Source organism: Epargyreus clarus, unplaced genomic scaffold (genome assembly GCF_041222505.1).
Source record: "Epargyreus clarus isolate Ecla_fem2 unplaced genomic scaffold, WU_Ecla_fem_2.2 ptg000004l, whole genome shotgun sequence".
Taxonomy (NCBI): domain Eukaryota; kingdom Metazoa; phylum Arthropoda; class Insecta; order Lepidoptera; family Hesperiidae; genus Epargyreus; species Epargyreus clarus.
The window spans coordinates 9102426-9125031 of NW_027332212.1; the positions used below are offsets into that span (position 1 = coordinate 9102426).

The 22606-nt window shown below is 37.5% G+C and overlaps 1 protein-coding gene across 1 annotated transcript; it reads right to left on the reverse strand.

The window, feature by feature from the left end:
• Window positions 1-4456: 4456 nt before the first annotated feature.
• Ube4A (Ubiquitination factor E4A) lies at window positions 4457-22303 on the reverse strand. Its single transcript, XM_073093169.1, has 16 exons — window positions 21486-22303; window positions 19736-19867; window positions 19241-19404; window positions 17880-18059; window positions 17190-17342; window positions 16260-16428; window positions 15391-15517; window positions 14724-14912; window positions 13878-14048; window positions 13282-13405; window positions 12721-12866; window positions 11972-12121; window positions 11019-11262; window positions 10551-10713; window positions 9226-9430; window positions 4457-6596 (listed from the first exon to the last, which is right to left on the reverse strand). Exons 1-16 carry the CDS (start codon window positions 22105-22107, stop codon window positions 6446-6448), a joined length of 3090 nt encoding a protein of 1029 aa, XP_072949270.1. The 5' UTR covers window positions 22108-22303; the 3' UTR covers window positions 4457-6445.
• Between the last annotated feature and the right edge of the window lie 303 nt (window positions 22304-22606).

The following is a 22606-nucleotide window of genomic DNA, read 5'->3' on the forward strand; positions in this document are numbered from 1 at the left end:
CGTGTAGATTTTTCAAGTAAGTGCAATATGTAGATGTAATACTGAAAATATTGTATCATTGAATAATATGCATCATTTTTAAACTTTTGAAAAGTGTTTTGTATCTTCGAACTTGATTTCTTCGTATGTTAAATCCCGTATATGTATTTAGTTGCACATTTGTAAAAACGTACGTTTCCTGTAATAATCGTGAGCTTCATAGTTATATTTGCATCGCTTCCCGTTCGCTTCCGTGACGTCGCTAGAACCCACACTTGGAGTCCAAAACAATATTGCTTTACCGACATTATAAATTCTTAGATTTATGTCACAGGTCCAGGTTGTAATTTAGGATTTATCTTTTTCCAATGTCGTTACCTAATTTAAGGTTTAGTAAGTTTTAGGTGACCCGGAAATTTTAGCTATTAATAAATGTGTGCTATAAAAATGGTCCCCTTATTGATTTATTAATTTTGTAAACCACAGAATGTGGATGAGGATTTCTACATGAAGATGTTGTGTACATTCCGCCGTGGTCTTCGACGACTGGTATTTACTTTAAGGACATCATCTTTATGTAGAAATATTGACTGTTTTTTAAGAACATGAAAATATTTTTGTATGTTCAGGGTTGGAGTTGTGCGAGGTGTACCATAAAAGTAACTTTGCTAGGACCTTAGATTTGATAGTTCTTTTATAGATGGTTAATATTATTTTAATGTTTGCTTTTAGATGAATGATAAGTTTGTAATTTTTATTACTATGATATTAGATTAAATAATGTACTAACATTTAAACTAAACCAAAAGTGCCCATTGAGATAAGTTTATAATACGAACGAGCCTTTTGTTCAGCATTTTGTTGAAGAATAATTAGGCGACAAAATTAGCGTTTAAGGAAATTATCGAAGGATTGTTGAGTTTTAGTTATCTAAAATTGTTGAGGTTTATTGATAAAAAATTCATTTAGTTTTTTTACGAGCGATGCTCAACAAAAGGCTTGTTTAATTAGAGGCATTAATTAACATCATTAATAATAGTGTCGATTTTAAGTAATAATAAGAATGGTTTTATTTTAGTTTTGTTTCAGAGAAGAAATTCTAATTACTATTTTTGTTTCCAATATTTTATCACTTTTACCTGTTTTCATTGTATTGTATCTTGCTGTATTGCAGACATATCCAATATACAGACTGATTTAAAAATAGTTTTTTTATTTCTTGTATATTATTAAATTGCCTTTATAGGTTTATAAATTTGGCTAAGCGTGAGTAACAATTGAGTTCCCAAGAGTTATTTGGAATATTATGCTAAAAAACTCTTCCAAACTCAGTAAAAACTGCTTCTATTTTTAGTAACTCACAATACATACAAAAGGTGGTAGAACCCTTAGTGGTTCAACTCCGGCGGCACCACCGCCACACCTATTTCTGCCTAATAACAGCAGTGTTAGGCGCTGCTGTGTTCCGGTTTAAAGGGTGTGGTAAGGGAGACAGACTTTTCCGAGGCGTTCCAGCTTAGTCCTCAGGGGTAGCGGCGCATCTGTGGCCGACCTCAGATAGGAATATCTAATCCTATCTGGGGTTGTTTACAGATGTCCATGGGCGGCAGTAGCCACATCAGGTGGACTGCATGCTCGTCTGCAATAAAAAAAAAAAAAAAAAAAAAAACGGACAGAGTTGCATAGATGATTGTTATTTATCATTATATAAAATAATATTTATTGACGCATTACATTTAACGAAAACAAAAATAGATAATGAACTTTGAAGATAATACTTTTTGAAGGATATTGTGGGATTGATAAAATGAAAATGCAAATATTTATTCCATATTTCATTACTTCCATTCAATACTTATACGAAAGAACAGTGTATAACTAAATACCACAGACAAAAAAAAAATATATTGATACCACCGTCAAACCCCTTAACATGAGGTCCGATTGTGGGAGAATGACTGCCATGACTACATTTATCTACCCTCAGTGTACTAACAGGAAAAAACGACATATACCTTGAAGGAATTATTTTTGATGATATTCAAAGTTTCTGTAATATAATTCATGATGAAATATACTGTTTAAATTAAATAGGCATTGGCTGAGTCGTAACTTTTCATGTTAGCATACAACTGAAGGATGTGGTCGGCAGATAACATGTGTTAGTGGTTAAACTGAGTCGGCAGGGAAACAATACATCTGCGACTGCGTTCGAGGAGTATTCCATATTGTTTACAGATAATCAGCAACTCATCAGATGGTTTGTATTCCCGTCTGTAACTTTACAACAAAAACATGCTAATGCATACTTAAACAATGAGCACAGAAAATAATACAGTACCTATGATACAACATCTGTACTGTTTCTACAATACATAAGTATAAGGATAACCTAATATTATGGTAAATAATATATCACAATCAAATTTTTAAAGAACTTAAATATACAACATATTTTATACTTATAATTTCATCACTTCGACAAAAATAATTTTTTTATCACAAATTAAACCAAAGTTGCACCCAAGAGTGTTGAAAAGTAAAAAATAAAGCCTTAACAAATGTCTTTATGTCGGGTCAACACGAGATTAGGCAGCCAGGATTGACAAAATTGTTTGTTTTTCTATAATTTTCATAATAATTTACATGACTCCAAGGCTAATAAGACAAGGAGCGGTTTCAACAGCACCCGCTTTAGTTCAAAACTCACGAGTTCGTAGTTTTGTACGGTTACGTAGCTGAAGAGGTCGCGGTAGGCGGGATTCCACTCCTTATGTTCTTAGCCTTTAAGTAAATGTGCAAATGTTTAAAAATGAAGCTAGTTGTCAACCGATACTAGTTTTACTAGATTGCTAGCTCGAATATCCTATCATACCATCCTGGCTTTCAATTTTCACTCATAACACCCGTCATTTAAGTAATTAACAAAATTGCACCACAAAATAATGACACTTAAAATATTCCCGGTATCATAATGTTTATGTTGCCTAGAATCTTTCTTTAATCCCCTTTTTATTATTCAATGTGCCATTCAATCAAAGTGCTCGATCTAGTCTAGGGCAGATTGTACATTATAATATAATGTAGTACTTTTAGGCCTGTTGTCTAGGGGAATTAAGATGGTCGCGCTATGAGTAGCCCAAAGGTTACTTCCTAGTCGCTTGGGTTACCGCCATATTTCTAATGAATCAATACAAATATACCGTACGCCAAAAAATAAAACATCTTGGTCAAAAATCGCGGATGTACCTTATGTCGGTAGTTGCTATCAATTAATTAAGTTTACTGCATTTCCACTTCTATTTCACAAACATTGATATGTATCAAAACTTATAAACAAAAGGATTAAATAAGAGCTTCGTGAGGTATGTTAGAATTGGTTTAATCCCAATTCTCAAATTAATCTATATAAATCAAAATGCGGCTTATAAATGTTAATCTACTAGACGTGAAAATTAAAATACGTTTTTATTTTTATGCGACAATGAATACAAATAACCTCTAATAAAACTGAAGTATAAGTGTTGAGTATGTTTTATATGATGAGTAAATAATGTATTAAAACAGTTCAATAAGAGACATTATGTGTTTCTTATAGTATGACAGCTATATAAATTATAACAGCAGATTCCGCGGTGTGTTACTAATTTAATATAAAAATATGTATATTGTTTGAATGACGAAATGTTACAATATTACATGGCAGCATAGACATTACTAAATAATACACAAATATTACGCGGAGATGCGTATACCAGACAACCAATAGGCGAAGAACTTATAATAATAAATAAAGTAATTTTACACAATAAAAATATAATATTCCAATTAACCATAAGACTTTTAAATATAATACATATACATTTACATACATGACACATATTCTACAAATGAAGAGTCCATTACACATTGGGTCAAAATAATCGAAAATAATATATAAGTCACATACGTTTAAGTAACAGTTATTACCTTTAACACTTTTATAAATTATTATGAAGTGAGAATTTCATGTTTCATATTCAACATGTTCATCATGTCATGTTCAACATATAATTTGCATAAAATGCAATGCATGCATTTATTTTTATTTGATGTATTGAGAGAATTCGGTACAAAATAGCTATTAGGAATTTAATATTTTCATAAATTTAATCGACGTGTTTTATATAAACAATAATATGAATTTACAAAATTCTTAAATACAAGAATCTATTTCAAGATATAAGTAGAAATCGAAAAAATGTTCCTTCCATGAGAAAACCTTTCAATATGGCGTTTAAATCAATGTTGCAAGTAAAAGCTTTTGAAGCTTACTATTATTTTATCAGAATTCCTCGAATGTACTTTCTATTTTTATAAATACTATTCTAGGTTACAAATACATGTGATAATTAAACCCACATTTAGTGCCTATTTCTAAATTGCTGCATATTGAATTGACTCTAGTATAGTGAGAGTCACTTGTATTATGAATAAAGAAACATATTTTTTTAAATATTATATTACATGTAGTATATATTAAAGAAAAGGACAATAACAAAATATGTAAAGCATGAAAAAGGAACTGAAAATTCATTGGTGGCACAAGAAAACTAATGTGATATTATGACGATCGGTGGTAATATATCTTATGTGAGCAGGGACCCGTTTTATAGCTACTAAATTTCCGTTTCGTGCAAAAATATTGAAAAATGATGTAAAAGACTTTCAGCAATAGACGGCAAGATAAATAATTACAAGTTTTCAATCATTTGCTCTGAATAAAACTTGAAAGAAGTGTGTGTGAACAGTATCAAACATACACAAATTGAAAATATTATTTACGTAGAAAGTTTAATATAATAATATATCACTTCTTTTTCCTCATATATCATTTCTTTTTTATAAAACTCATGTCGTGTGAGTAATGCGTAGATTAAATAATCAAGAAGGATATTTAGGTTAACAACCTATTATGGCATAATTTTGTATTTTTTTTAATTATGTAAGTGTTTTCAATCTGTTCTAATAGTTTAATTAATAAACTAAGGATAGACTACGAGTACCAGGTATCCTGGATTAATAAGATTCGTATAAATATACGAAGTATTTTAAATGGGGGCACAAAATGAACTATATAATTAAATTTATTTTATAATGACTTCAATGACTGGCAAATTAATAATTTGAAAAAGAAACTGTCTCTCACTCTGTATAAAATAAGCGATACTAACGTTACTTCATAAGTTGCAAACTTGTGTTTCTAGTACATTGAAAGTTATAAAACGTTTATCATTCAATCAGATTAATACTCAACTACGGTTGATGATACCGTAAAAAATCATTGACACCGTATTTACATCATAACTAGGATGTACGTTAAAAATTTTGGAACACAGTAAATATATAAAGTAACCAAATATATTGTAACCACACTTACTTTATAAACGAAAATGATGTAAAGTTATGCCAAAGATATTAATACTTTTTATAGATATTTAGTGCTCTTTTAAAAATTCAGTCTGAACCAGCCAGAGAGCAATTCTTGGCACAAGAAATAAATTAAAATTTGCCTCAAATTCCCAGAAAAAAATAATCCATATGTATGTTAGGAATACATTTTGGTTACTTCATATAATGAATAAAATAAATATAATATTAATACTAACTTGTCTTGTCCAATTTCGAGTATAGGTCCTTGCATGGTCAAAACAGTACATAGTAATTTCGTACATCTTGAGCTAGAAAGAAATCTCCCTTTTGTGTGTAAATATATGCGTAAAACCCGTTAAAAAATTTATAAATGTTTAAACGAGATTCGTTTTTAATATAATCTAAAATTATAACAACTATTTTGCATATTAAATTTATCTTATTCAAGATAAAATAATTGATATAACGCACTTTCAGAAATAAATTGAATATACATAAATGTATGGTGTATGGGATATAGTTTTCTTCGAAACTGAGACTAGATGATATTAATAATTTCTTTCTAGTTCTCGATGTACTATGGCCGGTTCACATATATTCCGTAGGTCTTCAGATCAATAATTAAACCTAATGCTTGAATAGAACTACAGTAACCTGAAAATGTTCATATTAAAACAATATGACTGTATTCAGTGACTGGATTATTTGTGTCTAGATAACTTTACTAGATTTTAATTTATTATTTAATATACTAGCGGTCTATTTTTCTTCCCAACCTGACATTGTTATGGTCGGAATAATGTCGGGCTATTAGAAAAAGCATAGAAAAAATGTTTACTGTGTCAAATTACGTAATAATATCTGTACGACATCTATTATATTTAAATACAATAATAAATATTTCTTCAATAAAATATTAGGTATAAAATATGTAGGCAAATAATATATTTTTATTTTTGATTCGTTCAAAACCAAGCCTGGATTTCACTATTGAACTGGATCGAGTGACTGAAATAATGTAAACCGGTCATTACGATTGTCATTACACACATGTTTAAGGAGTGTTGTCAGTTATGTCACCCATCTTTTCTCTCTGCTCAGCGATCCACTTATGTATTCGTTCCTTCAGCTCAGTGTTGGACTTAACCTGGTCCATGGATAGAGGCGATCGGTTGAACGGATCCGATTGGTCACTCAGTAGATGCCTGAAATATGTGAAATCAAATGAACGATGTATAATAAAAAGTAAACACGCAATTGCGATCTCAAGCAAGCTGTTTTACCTATTTTTACGGCTTTATTAGTAATTTTAGTACTAGATACGATTAGCGCTGGGACCAGGATTTTGATGACACCTTGAGACCTTGACGCATGCGTCTTACGAACTTATAGGGATCAATTCTTTGGAACATTTGTGTAGTGCCACGTAAGCTTTCTACACGTGTGGCACTAATGCAACATTTAGATATTTGCCGAGCACAGACGAACAGACTCGAATACGAAAATCTAAACAATCTCAGGCGCATTCAGTATTCATCACGATCGTGCGGTCTCCACAGGATGTACGTTTCTGGTATGTTTTTATGTATCTGATATTGTGCATGGCGTTATTGTTTGGCGAGTTACTCGGTGGATCGTTCGAAAATATCCAAAGTATACATTAGTCGCAAAGACACTACTACTCTCCGGGGAACGCGCTGTGTCTTATATGCCCATAGATATTCACCAGATGTTTATAGCAGCGTGTTTACCTGGTTTAACTTGTTTATACACATTTACCCGATGTTTACTATACAAGTGTGTCACCTGGCGATGGTGGTCCGGTCGAGCGTGGTGCGCGAGCTGGGCAGCAGCACGGGGTCCAGCATGAGCGTGCTCATGATGGGGTCGAGGAACTCGTCGGGCGCGTGCGCGAGGATCTCCTCGTCGCGGCGCCGCTGCACCGCCGCGGATGTTTACTATACAAGTGTGTCACCTGGCGATGGTGGTCCGGTCGAGCGTGGTGCGCGAGCTGGGCAGCAGCACGGGGTCCAGCATGAGCGTGCTCATGATGGGGTCGAGGAACTCGTCGGGCGCGTGCGCGAGGATCTCCTCGTCGCGGCGCCGCTGCACCGCCGCGGATGTTTACTATACAAGTGTGTCACCTGGCGATGGTGGTCCGGTCGAGCGTGGTGCGCGAGCTGGGCAGCAGCACGGGGTCCAGCATGAGCGTGCTCATGATGGGGTCGAGGAACTCGTCGGGCGCGTGCGCGAGGATCTCCTCGTCGCGGCGCCGCTGCACCGCCGCGGATGTTTACTATACAAGTGTGTCACCTGGCGATGGTGGTCCGGTCGAGCGTGGTGCGCGAGCTGGGCAGCAGCACGGGGTCCAGCATGAGCGTGCTCATGATGGGGTCGAGGAACTCGTCGGGCGCGTGCGCGAGGATCTCCTCGTCGCGGCGCCGCTGCACCGCCGCGGATGTTTACTATACAAGTGTGTCACCTGGCGATGGTGGTCCGGTCGAGCGTGGTGCGCGAGCTGGGCAGCAGCACGGGGTCCAGCATGAGCGTGCTCATGATGGGGTCGAGGAACTCGTCGGGCGCGTGCGCGAGGATCTCCTCGTCGCGGCGCCGCTGCACCGCCGCGGATGTTTACTATACAAGTGTGTCACCTGGCGATGGTGGTCCGGTCGAGCGTGGTGCGCGAGCTGGGCAGCAGCACGGGGTCCAGCATGAGCGTGCTCATGATGGGGTCGAGGAACTCGTCGGGCGCGTGCGCGAGGATCTCCTCGTCGCGGCGCCGCTGCACCGCCGCGGATGTTTACTATACAAGTGTGTCACCTGGCGATGGTGGTCCGGTCGAGCGTGGTGCGCGAGCTGGGCAGCAGCACGGGGTCCAGCATGAGCGTGCTCATGATGGGGTCGAGGAACTCGTCGGGCGCGTGCGCGAGGATCTCCTCGTCGCGGCGCCGCTGCACCGCCGCGGATGTTTACTATACAAGTGTGTCACCTGGCGATGGTGGTCCGGTCGAGCGTGGTGCGCGAGCTGGGCAGCAGCACGGGGTCCAGCATGAGCGTGCTCATGATGGGGTCGAGGAACTCGTCGGGCGCGTGCGCGAGGATCTCCTCGTCGCGGCGCCGCTGCACCGCCGCGGATGTTTACTATACAAGTGTGTCACCTGGCGATGGTGGTCCGGTCGAGCGTGGTGCGCGAGCTGGGCAGCAGCACGGGGTCCAGCATGAGCGTGCTCATGATGGGGTCGAGGAACTCGTCGGGCGCGTGCGCGAGGATCTCCTCGTCGCGGCGCCGCTGCACCGCCGCGGATGTTTACTATACAAGTGTGTCACCTGGCGATGGTGGTCCGGTCGAGCGTGGTGCGCGAGCTGGGCAGCAGCACGGGGTCCAGCATGAGCGTGCTCATGATGGGGTCGAGGAACTCGTCGGGCGCGTGCGCGAGGATCTCCTCGTCGCGGCGCCGCTGCACCGCCGCGGATGTTTACTATACAAGTGTGTCACCTGGCGATGGTGGTCCGGTCGAGCGTGGTGCGCGAGCTGGGCAGCAGCACGGGGTCCAGCATGAGCGTGCTCATGATGGGGTCGAGGAACTCGTCGGGCGCGTGCGCGAGGATCTCCTCGTCGCGGCGCCGCTGCACCGCCGCGGATGTTTACTATACAAGTGTGTCACCTGGCGATGGTGGTCCGGTCGAGCGTGGTGCGCGAGCTGGGCAGCAGCACGGGGTCCAGCATGAGCGTGCTCATGATGGGGTCGAGGAACTCGTCGGGCGCGTGCGCGAGGATCTCCTCGTCGCGGCGCCGCTGCACCGCCGCGGATGTTTACTATACAAGTGTGTCACCTGGCGATGGTGGTCCGGTCGAGCGTGGTGCGCGAGCTGGGCAGCAGCACGGGGTCCAGCATGAGCGTGCTCATGATGGGGTCGAGGAACTCGTCGGGCGCGTGCGCGAGGATCTCCTCGTCGCGGCGCCGCTGCACGGCCGCGCGCGCCACCCGCGCCGCCACCGTCTGCAGCGAGGATATCAGCCCGCCGCCGCCGATGCGCGCTGACACAAATATTATGATTATACTGCTGCACTGTTTGAGTGTCAGGCCAAATACGGTACGAGCATATCCAAATACGGGAACGACCGGCGTGTGCACTCGTCCGTGAACCCGCTCAATGTGCACACGCCGGTCGTTCCCGTATTTGGAAATAAATAGTTCAAACTTTCTTTCTTTCTTTCAAACCATATTTGGCGAGTTTTCTATTCAAAGCCAGGTCGCCCAGCTCACCACTGGGGCCTGACACTCAAACATGCACTTTTATGTTAGAAAGTAAAGGTCCGGCCAATCATAACGCGTATTTTAGTGCCGCACTAGGCGTCAGCGCTGGAACAAAATCCTGACGCCGCGCTCTACCGCCGAGTTGTGTTGTACGGGGTTACTACTGAGCGGTCACACGCAGCGCGTATGCGTACGCTTGTCGCGGCGCTCGGCGTTTTTGTCGCCGGGCGTTGTATTTTTTTACAGATGCGTACACGCGTCATTGTATGGGAATTGGGAAACATTACGCGCGCGCGTACCAGAATGCGTAAGCGCTCTATATGACCGCTTACCAGTAACTAAGTACAATACAACTCAGCGGCGTCAGGATTCACTTCTAGCGCTATCTACTCTCCTCTCTGAGCCGGTCTGTGTGACGTATCTAAATTAAAAAAGATCGGGTTGATAGCTTACTAGTTTAAAATTCGTTTACAGCAGGATATTTACATGCTAGACAAATATATTTTGTCTAAGTTATAAGCGAATAATTATTGGTACCTATTAGTCAGTTAAATTATTATCACTTGTATTACATAGTGAAGGAAAATATCGCCTGATCTTCCAATCTAACGTCGACTAACTTAAAGCACTAACGTCCAAAACCTTAAGAATAGATTTCAGAAGTTTTTCAGTTCTTATAAATAAAAAATAAAAATATAATCATATAAATGAATTGAATTGATTGAATGAATGAATGAATGATCATATTCATTTATTTAAACTTTTCACATATATGAGGTGTTTAGGACAAAGTATATTTTATTTTAAGTTGGCAACACGCAAGTTTGTCCAACTTATATAGCAATGTTACATCGAAACAACGTTCACATCTAAAAATTCAATTTATTTAATAATAAATACCCAGCACGTCCTCGGCCAGGGTGAACAGCTGCGGCGAGTAGGAGCGGCCGTCGTCGGACACGGCGGCGCAGAAGCGCTCGTTGTCGCCCAGCTCCACGTACATCGTGCAGATGTCCATCACCGTCACCGCCGGGTTGAACTCGTACTCCTTCATGTCTTTCACCTGAGAACACGACAATTTTAGTTGGTAAACTTCTTTATTAAAATTGAACCAGAAAATTTAAACTTCAATTTTAAAGAGAATTTCTGCGTTTTTCGCGTACAATTAGGTTCATATATTAATCCTAATTATCAAAAACTATACAAACAAATAAACCTCTTTTTGGATATCATTCCTTAGTTACCTTTCAATTACCTCTACCCTACTTATCCTGTTTTCATCAACTCCTAATTCCCTCAGCAAGCGTTCTTCAAACTAAGTTTCAAGGGAATCTATTCAAAACTACCAAATACTTGTCTAAAACACACCTTGAAGTTCTTCTTGTTGGGGCCGACGAGGTGCAGCAGGAAGTAGTTGAGCATGGAGGCGATGCGCTCCACCAGCGTGGGGTGGCAGAACACGTAGGGCGCGTGCGCGGTGAGCTTCACCAGCGTGCGGATGGTGTCGCGCCCGAGGATGTTGTCGAAGCGCGCCAGCATGCCGATGTGCGACAGGTTGGCCATGTTCTGATCCCGCTCCTGAGCTGGCAGGCTCGCCCATTGGCCGGACTCCCTGAAAATGGTACGGTCGTAAAAATTAATTAGTCAAGTGCGAGTCGAACTTACCATACCATACATATTGCTTACCAACGTATTTTCATTATTATTTTTATTCTTAGTATTTGTTATCGTAGTAGCCCTAGAAATAAATGCAATATGTAAATTGGACCTGTCTACCTATTATACAATTCAATACACAAAGCGAAAAAGTTGAAAAATAGCGGTTTTTTTGTATGGCGAATACTTTTTATTTTCAAGTTTTTTTTTTTATTTTTAGTATTTATTGTAGCGGTCACCGTTATAAATAAAAGTGTAAATACATAATCAAGTGTCTATCTTTTACGGTTCAAGAGATAGAGTCTTGTGACAGACAAACGAACAGATAGTGGAGGCTTAGTAATAATGTTCCTTTTTTACTCTCTGGGTACGAAACCCTAACAAACGATGTAAATAAGGCTGTCAAAGCAGTTTTTATGTGATTTTGTTATTAAATCTGTATCATTCAATTCATGTAATTGTCATATCATATTAATTATATGTTAAAATCAAAATCAGTATCGTCTTTAGATTATTCAAATGTTGAAAGCATTGATTTCAAAAAAGTACTTTGAAAATATGTAGCCATTAACACTATAATTAAGACTAAATATAATTTTAAAGTAAAGTGTAATACAGAAATGTACATTATTATCTTCATAACATAATATAATAAAGATACTAACTGTGCAGCTTGCAATGTGCGTATCTGCGCCATGTTGCCGAGCGCCTCGTCCAGCAAGAAAATGGCGTCGTTCATGAGCAAGTTGACGAAACGCAGGAATATCGGCGGGTGTACTGCCTCCATGTTGGATTCAGCTTCTTTCGCTAATCGCCTGCAATAAAATAAAAAAAAAAAAAATAACAATAAGTTTTGCATGTCGTACACTTTAAAATATTTAGAAAACAAAAATCGAAGTAATCTCATAATCTCAACCCACCCTTGCATATAGAAAACGTAGAGAAAAAAGTTGATAACAATGATCAAACTGTACATTGTAAATCCTCTCCTTTGTGTTTAGAATGAATGTGGGTAATTTATTAGTCTCCAAGCACGGCTTCATATAATAATTATAAAAATAATTAAATTATTTATTTAAAGTAACAAAGACTCATTTTTGAATTACAATTACAATTTAAGTTATATTACAATTTAAATGTACAAATCAATGTGCAATGAGAAATATGCGTTTGCGTACATTATATATTCTTTATGTCTAATGAAACAAACGTTAAAAGTAATACAAATATTAGGCTATTATCTTATTATTGTTTTTGTAATGTTTATTGTTACGATATCGATACAATAAGGTTTAAATTTTTTGAATTTCGTTTATAACCTGTCCTTTATAACTCACATAAAAGCCGTTAATTGTCAATTATTTCAATACGCTTCTTTAATTTTACAGTATTTCAATTGTCCTTTACAACTCACGTGAACGCATCCCTGTGCTCCTCCATGTCCCACAGAAAGTCCATCACGAGGTACATGGGGCGGCGGTAGTTGAACTTCTGCTCGAACTGCACGCTCTGGCCCGTCATCTCTATGCCCACGAACACGTCCAACAGGCACGGTACGAGCTGTCAACCGAAATTTTGAAGATGAGTGAGTCGCTTTCAACTTTGGGGCCACAAAGTTATAGTTTTCAAAAAGATATAGATAATATGTAATATGAAAATTGTGATAGTAAATATGAAATTTTTCCTCAGTTTGAATTTTAAAAGGGTTATTAAATAACAAGACACTTATCAATTAAAGTACCACATTTTTTAATCAAAAATGTATATTAGATCTATTTATCAAATTACACTACTGATAATGTGAATTATATAATTATATTTTGTCAATAACTGTATTCGTACAGTCTGGGTATGGATACTTGAGTATTCGTCTTTGTGTGCGTATGGCATTTAAGACAGGGATTCCAATATTAGGTTATGGGTGTAGAAAGTGCAAAATGCTTATCTAATGTTTGTTATTTGTTTTTGGTCTTACTTGTAATCGGTGAGGATGTTCCTTGAAAAGCTGCTCTCGGTAGAAAGATGCCAAATTGCTAAGTGGCTGCTGGTCATCCGGATGGTTGGGCAACATTGCCTCCAAGCATTCCGCTAGACGAGCTCTGAAATATTATTCCAATAAGGTTTTCACATAAACTTATGAACTTAGCTTTGTATAGTTAATCTATTTTATATAGACATTGACATAGTTAATAATCTTTAGAAACAACTACAAATAGCTCAGATAATTCGTCAATATACAGATTATTGATTGGATGAAACATAGAGAATTTTAATTTTTAATATAATTCGCAAACTCTGAACTACTAGTTAGTTGCGATTGTATTTTGTTACCAAGATTTTAAAAAATACACAAAATGGGTTGGTTTCTACAGTATATTAAGAACTTTGTATGTGTGTATAGTATCAATATATTTATCTACTCAAAGATTAGTTATATTTTAGAGTACCATAAGTTGTGAAAATGAATACTAATACCTTATATGTATAGTACTGTATATTATTCCATATCTACTAGAAGGCTGGTTATATATTCTATATTCTATATCATAGATGTGATTATGAGTACAATACCTCAAATGCGGGTTATATGTTCGGGAAGAATCTCCCATGAACGTGAGCACCAGAGTGAGCGCGGGTTGCAGCAAGCCTGCTATATCTGCTTCATCGGTGATAGCGTCCACTGTCCGCCGCGCCATCGTTATTAACACTACTATGTTCTCCAGCACGAATTCTGGTACGCATCTGTAAATAAATATATACTATAGAAAGGATCTACTTATGTTAGAATGTCCGAGGTTAGATGTTACCAAATAGGCGTCGTGTCGTAGACGTGATTTTTACTACTACCTTTTATGTAATTAATATTTATGACATCATGACGTAACATCAAGGGCTGGAGGGGCGACCGACTAGTTTTACGCCAGTTCCATCGTAGCCTCCGACCGATGAAACGTTTTCGGGTTTCAATTATAAAGTCATAATTAATAATTATGAATAAAATAAGATTAAGTATGCATATTTTTATATAATCCGATGTCTAGTTATATCACATAACCGTAAGATAAATTATGTTAAATAAGCTACTAATTCAATAATACATTTCTGGCATTCCATTGTCAAAGTACCTACAATCTACATAGCAAAGTATGAATAATAAATGAAAATCAGTGTTTGTTCATACCATTCAAAATCGAGTCTGAAAATACCTTAAAGTTCAGTAAACCTTAAAGTAAAGTATCAGTGTAGTGAAACAAGTGTTGGTGGTGGTATGTATGGTGGTGTATATTTTAATTTTTTTGCATCTGCACGCATCCTTTGGGAGGGAGGGTGGTACATACTGCATGGTTTAAAATATATACCATCATACATATTTGTAGCGGATTGTTGCGAAGTAGTTTTAATCTTAACTTAACATACCTTAGAGTATCAGGTGGTGCTGTGGTGACGGGCATATTGATCGGCATGACGGTGGTAGGGGCATAACAACTTTGCACGCTGTCCGGTCGGATGGCGACTTGCACTAACCACGTGCAAGTGGTGGCTTGCAGTCGGTGAAGGTTGGTCAGCATATCGTTCTCCAGAAGAGCGCATCGGAGGCTCACAAATCTATTAATGAAAGAATTTACATAAAAAGCATAATTTAAATTTCGACTTCTCCTGCAAAATTTTAAGTGACTACTCAGTATTCTGGTCAAATTAACTACTTATCACGAAGTTTTTTAAAAATCAGTGTAAGAGTAGTTACTCGACTCAGTGGGCATGTGTGTACTTTTGATATAATGGGTCGTCTCTAGCAATAATAATAATATCTATTGTCTATATACCCATTCTCTAATTAATAATAATATCTCTCTAATAATGTTTCTGAAAATATGTTTTTTGTTTCTTTTATTAAGTAAGTCGACATGATTCTTATATGTTCTATGTCCCTGATTTTTTTAGATTGTTTAACCGATTTATGATTTAATTCAAGCTTTGGGCCGATCGTAGCGTCGCAATACCGCGAAAGAGTATCGACCTGCGGCGACGAGATATCCCGGCATATTATATAAAAAGCATTATTGTTTCATGAGTGGCGACATACTTGACCATGAGGTGCTTGGCGCGCTGTCGCACGTGGTCCATGAGCGCGAGCGGCTCGCTGAGCGCCCGCTGCGCGCGGCCCAGCTCCTGCCCCACGCGCCACATCTTCTCCGCGCACACGCGAACACCTGCACATCACAAGCTTAGTTGGAGTAAAACTGTATAGTCTGCGCCAAGCTTCTCGTCCGCTCTGAAGTTGTTACGCGCAGGTTTAGTTAGCATATACTCGGTAACGTAAGGGCACATTAACGCAGTTATGTACCCGATGGCGAAAGCGGGTAGCGGGCGGGTGCCGGGGGGGTCCCACGCTGTTTTCGTCCCGCTAATATCTACAATTTGCTATTGCGACGCGACTTTCTAATGTGTGTTTTTGTTATGTGTAACGTGTTGCAGTTAATATTACTAAACTGTTTAACGGCCGTTGGTAATATTTAATTCACTAGTAAAAATTGACAGTTGCAAATTAAGAATTGATTATTTTAACAGACGTTAATTGGACATCTTCTTAAAAATTGCTAACAAGATACTATGAAAACTGATTTGCCTATGTGGCTCGCTGTAGTAAATAAATAAAAAAAAAGCTTATCAAATTAGATTACCTCATTCATTGTCTAAAGATTTTTATAGTGGTAACATTTTTGAAGTAATACTTCTTTTGGCACGTTTGAGGAAAATGTTGACAGATTTTCACAATGCGCACACCTACATATAAAATCGACACCATAAAGTTGACTATTAGTCAATTTATACTTGATACACCTTTGTCTTATTGCATACGCCAAAGAAACATAACTTCTTATTTGTGTACATGCTTTTTTAATATGACGAAAATCTGATGTTTTTTACATGTTATAAATTCGTATCCCTCACCCAAATCAATACACTTCTGCGTCATAAAGAAGCACTCAGTAACGAAGTTGTAAGTGTCGGCAGTAGGCCGCGGGAGGGAGCGGCCGTCGTCACCCTCCCGAGCGGGCAGCAAACACGTCTCGTTGTACAAACAGTCCAGATGCACTGACTTAGCTGCGCACTGCTCCGGCTGGAATGTTGTATAGGGTTATCATAGATTAGTAAAGATATCTCACCGCCTTGTAAGTGAAGGAAGCCATTAAATGGCTTAAACGGCTGACGTGTCAGCAATTTGATGGCTGTCATGGTGTAATTTACGCGGAACAATGACATGTGCAGTTAAGTGGTGCAAAAACAACACGAAGTCGAAGAAAAAGTTCGGAGAATTATCGTTTCTATTCGTAAATGCTCCAAAAACTATTTTTTTTTAATATTTTTCAAACACGAAAATAGATGACAGTGACAATTTCAAGTGTCAAAACTGGTTTCATTTTCTTGTTAGGAGTGAGTAATATTTACTAATCTATGAGTGTTATTAGAATGTTCTAAAATTTACAACATGACGTCATTATACAATGCATGCATATATTAGTTATCGACATTTTCTAAATATAACACAATGACGTCATTATACGCGTAATCAAAATTCAGCTTGCATTTGTTTTAATCTGCATAATTTGAAAATTTCTCCATGAATTAATAAGATTTTTTACACAATTTTTCATTTTTATATGGGTGTTTTTTATACTTTTTATCATAATGCCCCATGGCCCGGTTTGCCTAGTAAAATATAAAATAGATTACCAAATAAAAATTTGAAGTTTGATTGAATTGTTGGGCCAATGCTGTGTCGTAGGTCGTAACATTGACCCAGTGCAGACTATTTTTTTAAAATTCTGTTAAAAATATACATACAATATAATATTAACATACTCCAATTTATATACTTACTGTTACAGCACCATATGTCGGATCAATTTTAAGCGACTTCGGGTCATCAGGCGTATTGCAGAAAGGCTGACACAGATGCAGTAGCACTGCGCCCAAATTCAACATGAATCCGTCAGTTACGCACGTTAATGTAGCTGAACTCATTTCAGCAGCCTGAAATAAATAAAATTAGTCATTATGAAACATAGGTCCCTTTTATATAGAAACTTAGAAACTTCACTCTACTGCAATCAAGCTTTTGTGATGAGGCTCAAAGTATATTCCATCACAATATCCGACAGTAGTTTGGCAAGATTTAATGGCCCAATGAATTTATCTTAACTTTTTATCCTAAAACTTAACTTAACTAAAGTGTAAATCTCTAGGGTGCGTAATGAAAATAAATCGCTAGAATATTGAAGAGACAGAGACAAATGAAACTTGCATTTTAGGGTATAAATAATTTACAATCAAACAAAGTTTTGTATTGTTTGCATCATCATTGCTATCAAAGACTTAGAAGATAATTTTAAGGTGCTTTACTGCGAAATAATTAAAATCCTTTCCGATCGGGTAGTAATTTAAGAATAAAATATTGTAACTGACAATTTGGAAGTGCCTTCATAAGCTTATTCAAAATAAGTATATTTCATTTCATTTCAATATAATTACAAAATATTATATACCTGTACCTGTTATATGTTTATATACCTGTACATTCCAGAGTTTGCCTCTAGCAGTGTTACTCTTCAGACATTTCCCGATCCAGCTCAAAAGCCGGTTCCTCATATGCGGCCCTGCTTTTAGAAGCGTTAAGAATACCTTGTGCAAATTGTTGGTCAGGTGGGATGAAGCATTCCAGATAGAAGATTCTATCATTGACGTTGCCGACTGAAATAATAAAAAACATATATACGTATAATTTCTTAATCAATAAAATATACTGAAATATAACAATAGGGGCTGATCGCTTGTAGTTTATGAATCAAAGCTGTGTTTTTCAACTTTTTTCATAACGAAATCTCCTTTGTATGTAAATATATTTTCTGAACCCCTACTGTTCGCTATTTTTAATCTGTATTTTACTATGCTATGAATATCATACCCGTATAAATAATTCATTTATTTCCATAATTATGTATCAGTAATTTAATACCTAAAACATACATAATTTTACATTAGATTACATCGCCAAACGCCTTTAATTAACAATTTCTTTCAGGATTCACTATCTTTTAAAACTTTGTTCTACTTTTTATACTTAGGCTATCGAACTAGCCCCGAGCGACTTAGCGACGCCTAGGTAATTGCTACCCTCGAGTTGAAAAACACTGCACTAGCACAAAGGAAACACTCATGAAATATTCACAGCCAACTTCGTTCACTATCGATCCATTATTGTCAGAATATATAATGAGAATTCTTAAGGCCATTGTCCACCAAGTATGGTAATATTGAATATATATTAAAATATAATAATAATTCACACTTTCAAGGTTTTAAAATGACGTCGCAATTTGGGGGGTCCAGTTTCAATGTTTGTATTAAAAATTAATTACCACTTGCAATAATTAACTTTAAGAGGATACCTACTCGACCTATAAAAAGAATCCTCAAGGGATGCTGAAAGTGAAGTTTATTATCAGCGTTAGCCGGCATTGGCCAGCATGGTGGACTGTAATACACAGCCCTTATACCTCTCAGCCTGAATACCTGTCTGTGACGAGACAAATGCCCAGCAGTGGGACAGTAAAGGGTTGACGACGACTACGCAATTGACTAATATTGATATTCGCCAGTGCTGCAGAGCCATGCAAATCAATAACAAGTTAATTTAATACGCAATAAATATTCATAGATTGTGGAGTACTTCCCAATGCTGAGTAGGGCGCCTTCCACGCCAGTTACTGAATCTTGGTAAAGCTGTCCTTTATTTTCAGTCAAAATATAAGAAAAGAATTCCTAATATCATTTTTCACCAATTCGACCATTACTACGCATTGAAAATTTCGCCAATGCTGCAAGACTTTCGCTGCAATAACACTTTAATTTTAAATGAATAAAAAAACTACCTGATCCATAGGATTATCGAAGAATTCATGCATGGACTGTGGAGTACGAGGCAGCACCGATAAGCTGAGTAGAGCTCCTATTACTGAATCTTGGTAGAGTCTCCCGTTATTCTCTTGCTTCGGTTCACACGCCTCCATTAGTATTGGGGCCAGGTGTGGATTACCTATGGAAGATATTGTACAGAGGGTAAGTCTAAATTAGGTTCAGAATAAACCCATATTTGCAAGTGTAAAACTACTGGCATCCCATATAATTAACATTAGAAACCGTTTACTAAAATAACTGACATTTAAGCCATAACTAATTTGAATTTGGGATTCTACCTGTTATTAACATTAGCATTTTTTTTAAATCACTGAAACATATTTCACCTTTAATTCTTTTTGCCAGAAAAGGATAAAAGAAACCCGAAGGTAAAAATATACTTTCTCCTATTTACTAATCAATACAGTATTTTTTTAGACATACCGATTTACATAAGAAAAGATACTTACTTGCAAAAACGTGTATGGATGGCAAAATGTAAATGGGCAGATTGATTAGATTTGATTTGTTGACATGCGTGTGAATCCTTCGCAACACGGGCAGCATTGTCTCTTTCAGCTGATTTTGACACTCCTCTGAGCCTGAAAGCATAATTACAATACATACACATACATAAGATAGCAATGTATAGTCAGCGCCAAACTGCTAGTCCGCTCTGAAGTTGTTGTGCTCAGTTTTAGTTAGCATATACTCCGTATCATAAGGGCACATTAACTCTGTCTTCGTCCCGCTAATATCTACAATTTGCTATTGCGACGTGACTCGTTTATATATTCGGAGCGGACTAGCAGTTTGGCGCGGACTATATCTCTATCTATGTAACTGTACATTGCACCCATATCACCACACACTACCGAAATATAAAAGTACTGACCATAGCTTAAGTTAAAGTTAATTTACTGATCATAGAGTTTAGGATAAACAATGGCAATGATTATCAGATTTAATTGTATTACTTTAAATTCTACACAGTATTAAAAGTATCCATAAGAAAAAAAAGACAATAAATATACATATAATTATATTTTCATCATATTAAATTGTTTAAAACTTTTTTTTTTCATCATAGATTAGTAATCTATCATATTTAAATATACTAATCTATGATTTTCATCTATAATATTCATTCATCTGTAATTTCATAAAAAAAAGTGTGGGCTTCTCAGACCTGTATCTAAATATTACAGGTGTTGTTGACTCCACTGAGAGTAGCTCCCTACACGCCTCAAAGACACACAACTGATCTATTTATAGCAGACAGACTGGTCGCAGGTGCAAACACAAAGAATAATGTTCAACAGCAGTTTTCCGATTGAATGAATCTTAAACAAATTTTGGGCATTCAATACGTTTCAAATTATAACATGCACCTACAATTGCTTGTGCATATCAAGAATATCCATAAATGAAGGTCTATTCTAATGTAATTTTGCAGAGGCCTACTTTAATTCAATAATTACCATGTTCTAGTGGAATAGCGAGCCACTCTTTTATTTGTCACACAATTTGTTACGTAAATTTTGTTGATGGGCAACCATGGTTTTACACTGAAGGCATAGAAGGCATTAAAAATTGTTGATATGCAGTGCCTGGATTACCATTAAACATGGACCTCAGATTGTTTGTCCATATTGGAAACTATCTATCAGACATGATTCTTCAGTGGTCATTCATAAACCAAGGTATCCCCTAATCAAATTGTGCATTAGATGCATACTTAATACTGCATACTTCAATTTGTTTAATTTCAGTGATTACAAGCAACTTTGTCTCCAAAACTTCTGCTTATTCTGACTGAAGTCAAGTTATTGCCGACGAGGGTTAAGGTGGAAGCTTTACTGAAGGCATGCTATGATAATTTGCATGACAGAAAGTACTATGGAGAGCTTGTTTTAAAATATGTGTTCAGACCAAGTATGTCATTTGAATAAGCTCTTTAGTGTCTTTAATAATGATTTCTGAGATTACTCTCTATGGTTTATAAAGTCACTTAGTTTAGTTTGCTTTTCAACCGTCAATATAACGAGACCAAGACAAAAATAGTTCAGTTCATTTCTTTGTTGTCAACAGTTTTTGTGTTGTTCTTGTTCAAATAAAAAAAATTGAAAAATGCAAATTCATGTTTTCTTTATGGTCAGTTTTCGACCACTAGACAAAAGGTAATATAATTCTATAAATATCTTAAGTAATAACACTCACCTTCCGAAACAAATGCCTTCACTAAATCCAAGAAAAATGTATGACTTTGGGGGTCTACATGTTGCAGAAGCTCCACCAATTGCACAGAGAAATCCTGGTTCTCAAACAAAGCTGGCTGCTTCAACGCTGTCACTGCATTCCGGAATATCAGCTCCTTCATTTTGTCCAGAGCATTCTTCACAGTGTTGCTGTTGTATTGGTCATAGCTCTGGATGTTCTGCATGGCGCTGAAGAGATATGGGAACACTTGCTTTTGGATCACATGCTCCTTGTAAGCTTTTACTGATCTAGGTATAATGTTCTTCTCGGTGTCACTTAGGAGAAGTCTCTCGAAGAGGGCTTGCTCCAAGGCCTCCAAGTCAATGTGCAGACGCGGGTTCATGGCCTGCGCCAGCTCCTCCAGGAAAATGAGCTGCCTATCCGAATGTTCCCCGACGGCATTCGGATTAATTGTAAAATGGAAAACATTTTCTACGATACCATTAATCGTTCTTATTTCCTCATTCACCGCCGCAGCTTTGATGTTCAGCTGTAGCTGACCGGAGCCGTACTCCGAATCCTGCGACGTACCCACTCCCGGTACTCCTATCAGACCAGCGAATGGATTGTTCAATTCAGACATAGTGAAGATACCGATTTCTCACACAAAACAATAATAAAACAATCAAGATCGGGAATCAAAAGAGTAAATTCACATTCTCTAAGACTTTTTATGTTACTTTACTCTTAGAATAATCCTGTTCATTCGACAACGTTTATGAATTATAAAAATACAATTAAAATTGATTAGCATTCACCTATGCTGACTATCGTTATCACAAATGACATGCAATATTGATAAAAAAATAGTTGACATGACAGTGATTCTGACGTCTATTTTTTGTCATATTTACCATTACAAATTACAGATTATAAACTGGATGATTTTGCTCTGATAATTATAATAGGATATTTAACATGAAAACAGTACCACTTTATTTTTTTCGAATAAACTTTTTAAATTATTGTAAACTATTAATTGCAATAAATAACAAAGCTTTAAACTATTGGTAGTGTAAATTATTTATATTGTTGTAATCTATAAGTTTATGGTAGAGTCTATGTTAATGTGAAGATATTAA

Bases quoted from the DNA above. Each gene is read 5' to 3' on its own strand.
- Ube4A (XM_073093169.1), bottom strand. From the start codon at position 22,107: ATGTCTGAATTGAACAATCCATTCGCTGGTCTGATAGGAGTACCGGGA. The intron at 19,868-21,485 runs GTGAGTGTTATT...TTATGCTTTCAG, and splicing joins GAAGGCATTTGTTTCGGAAG to GCTCAGAGGAGTGTCAAAAT. The intron at 16,429-17,189 runs GTAAGTATATAA...ACAACATTCCAG, and splicing joins CGACATATGGTGCTGTAACA to CCGGAGCAGTGCGCAGCTAA.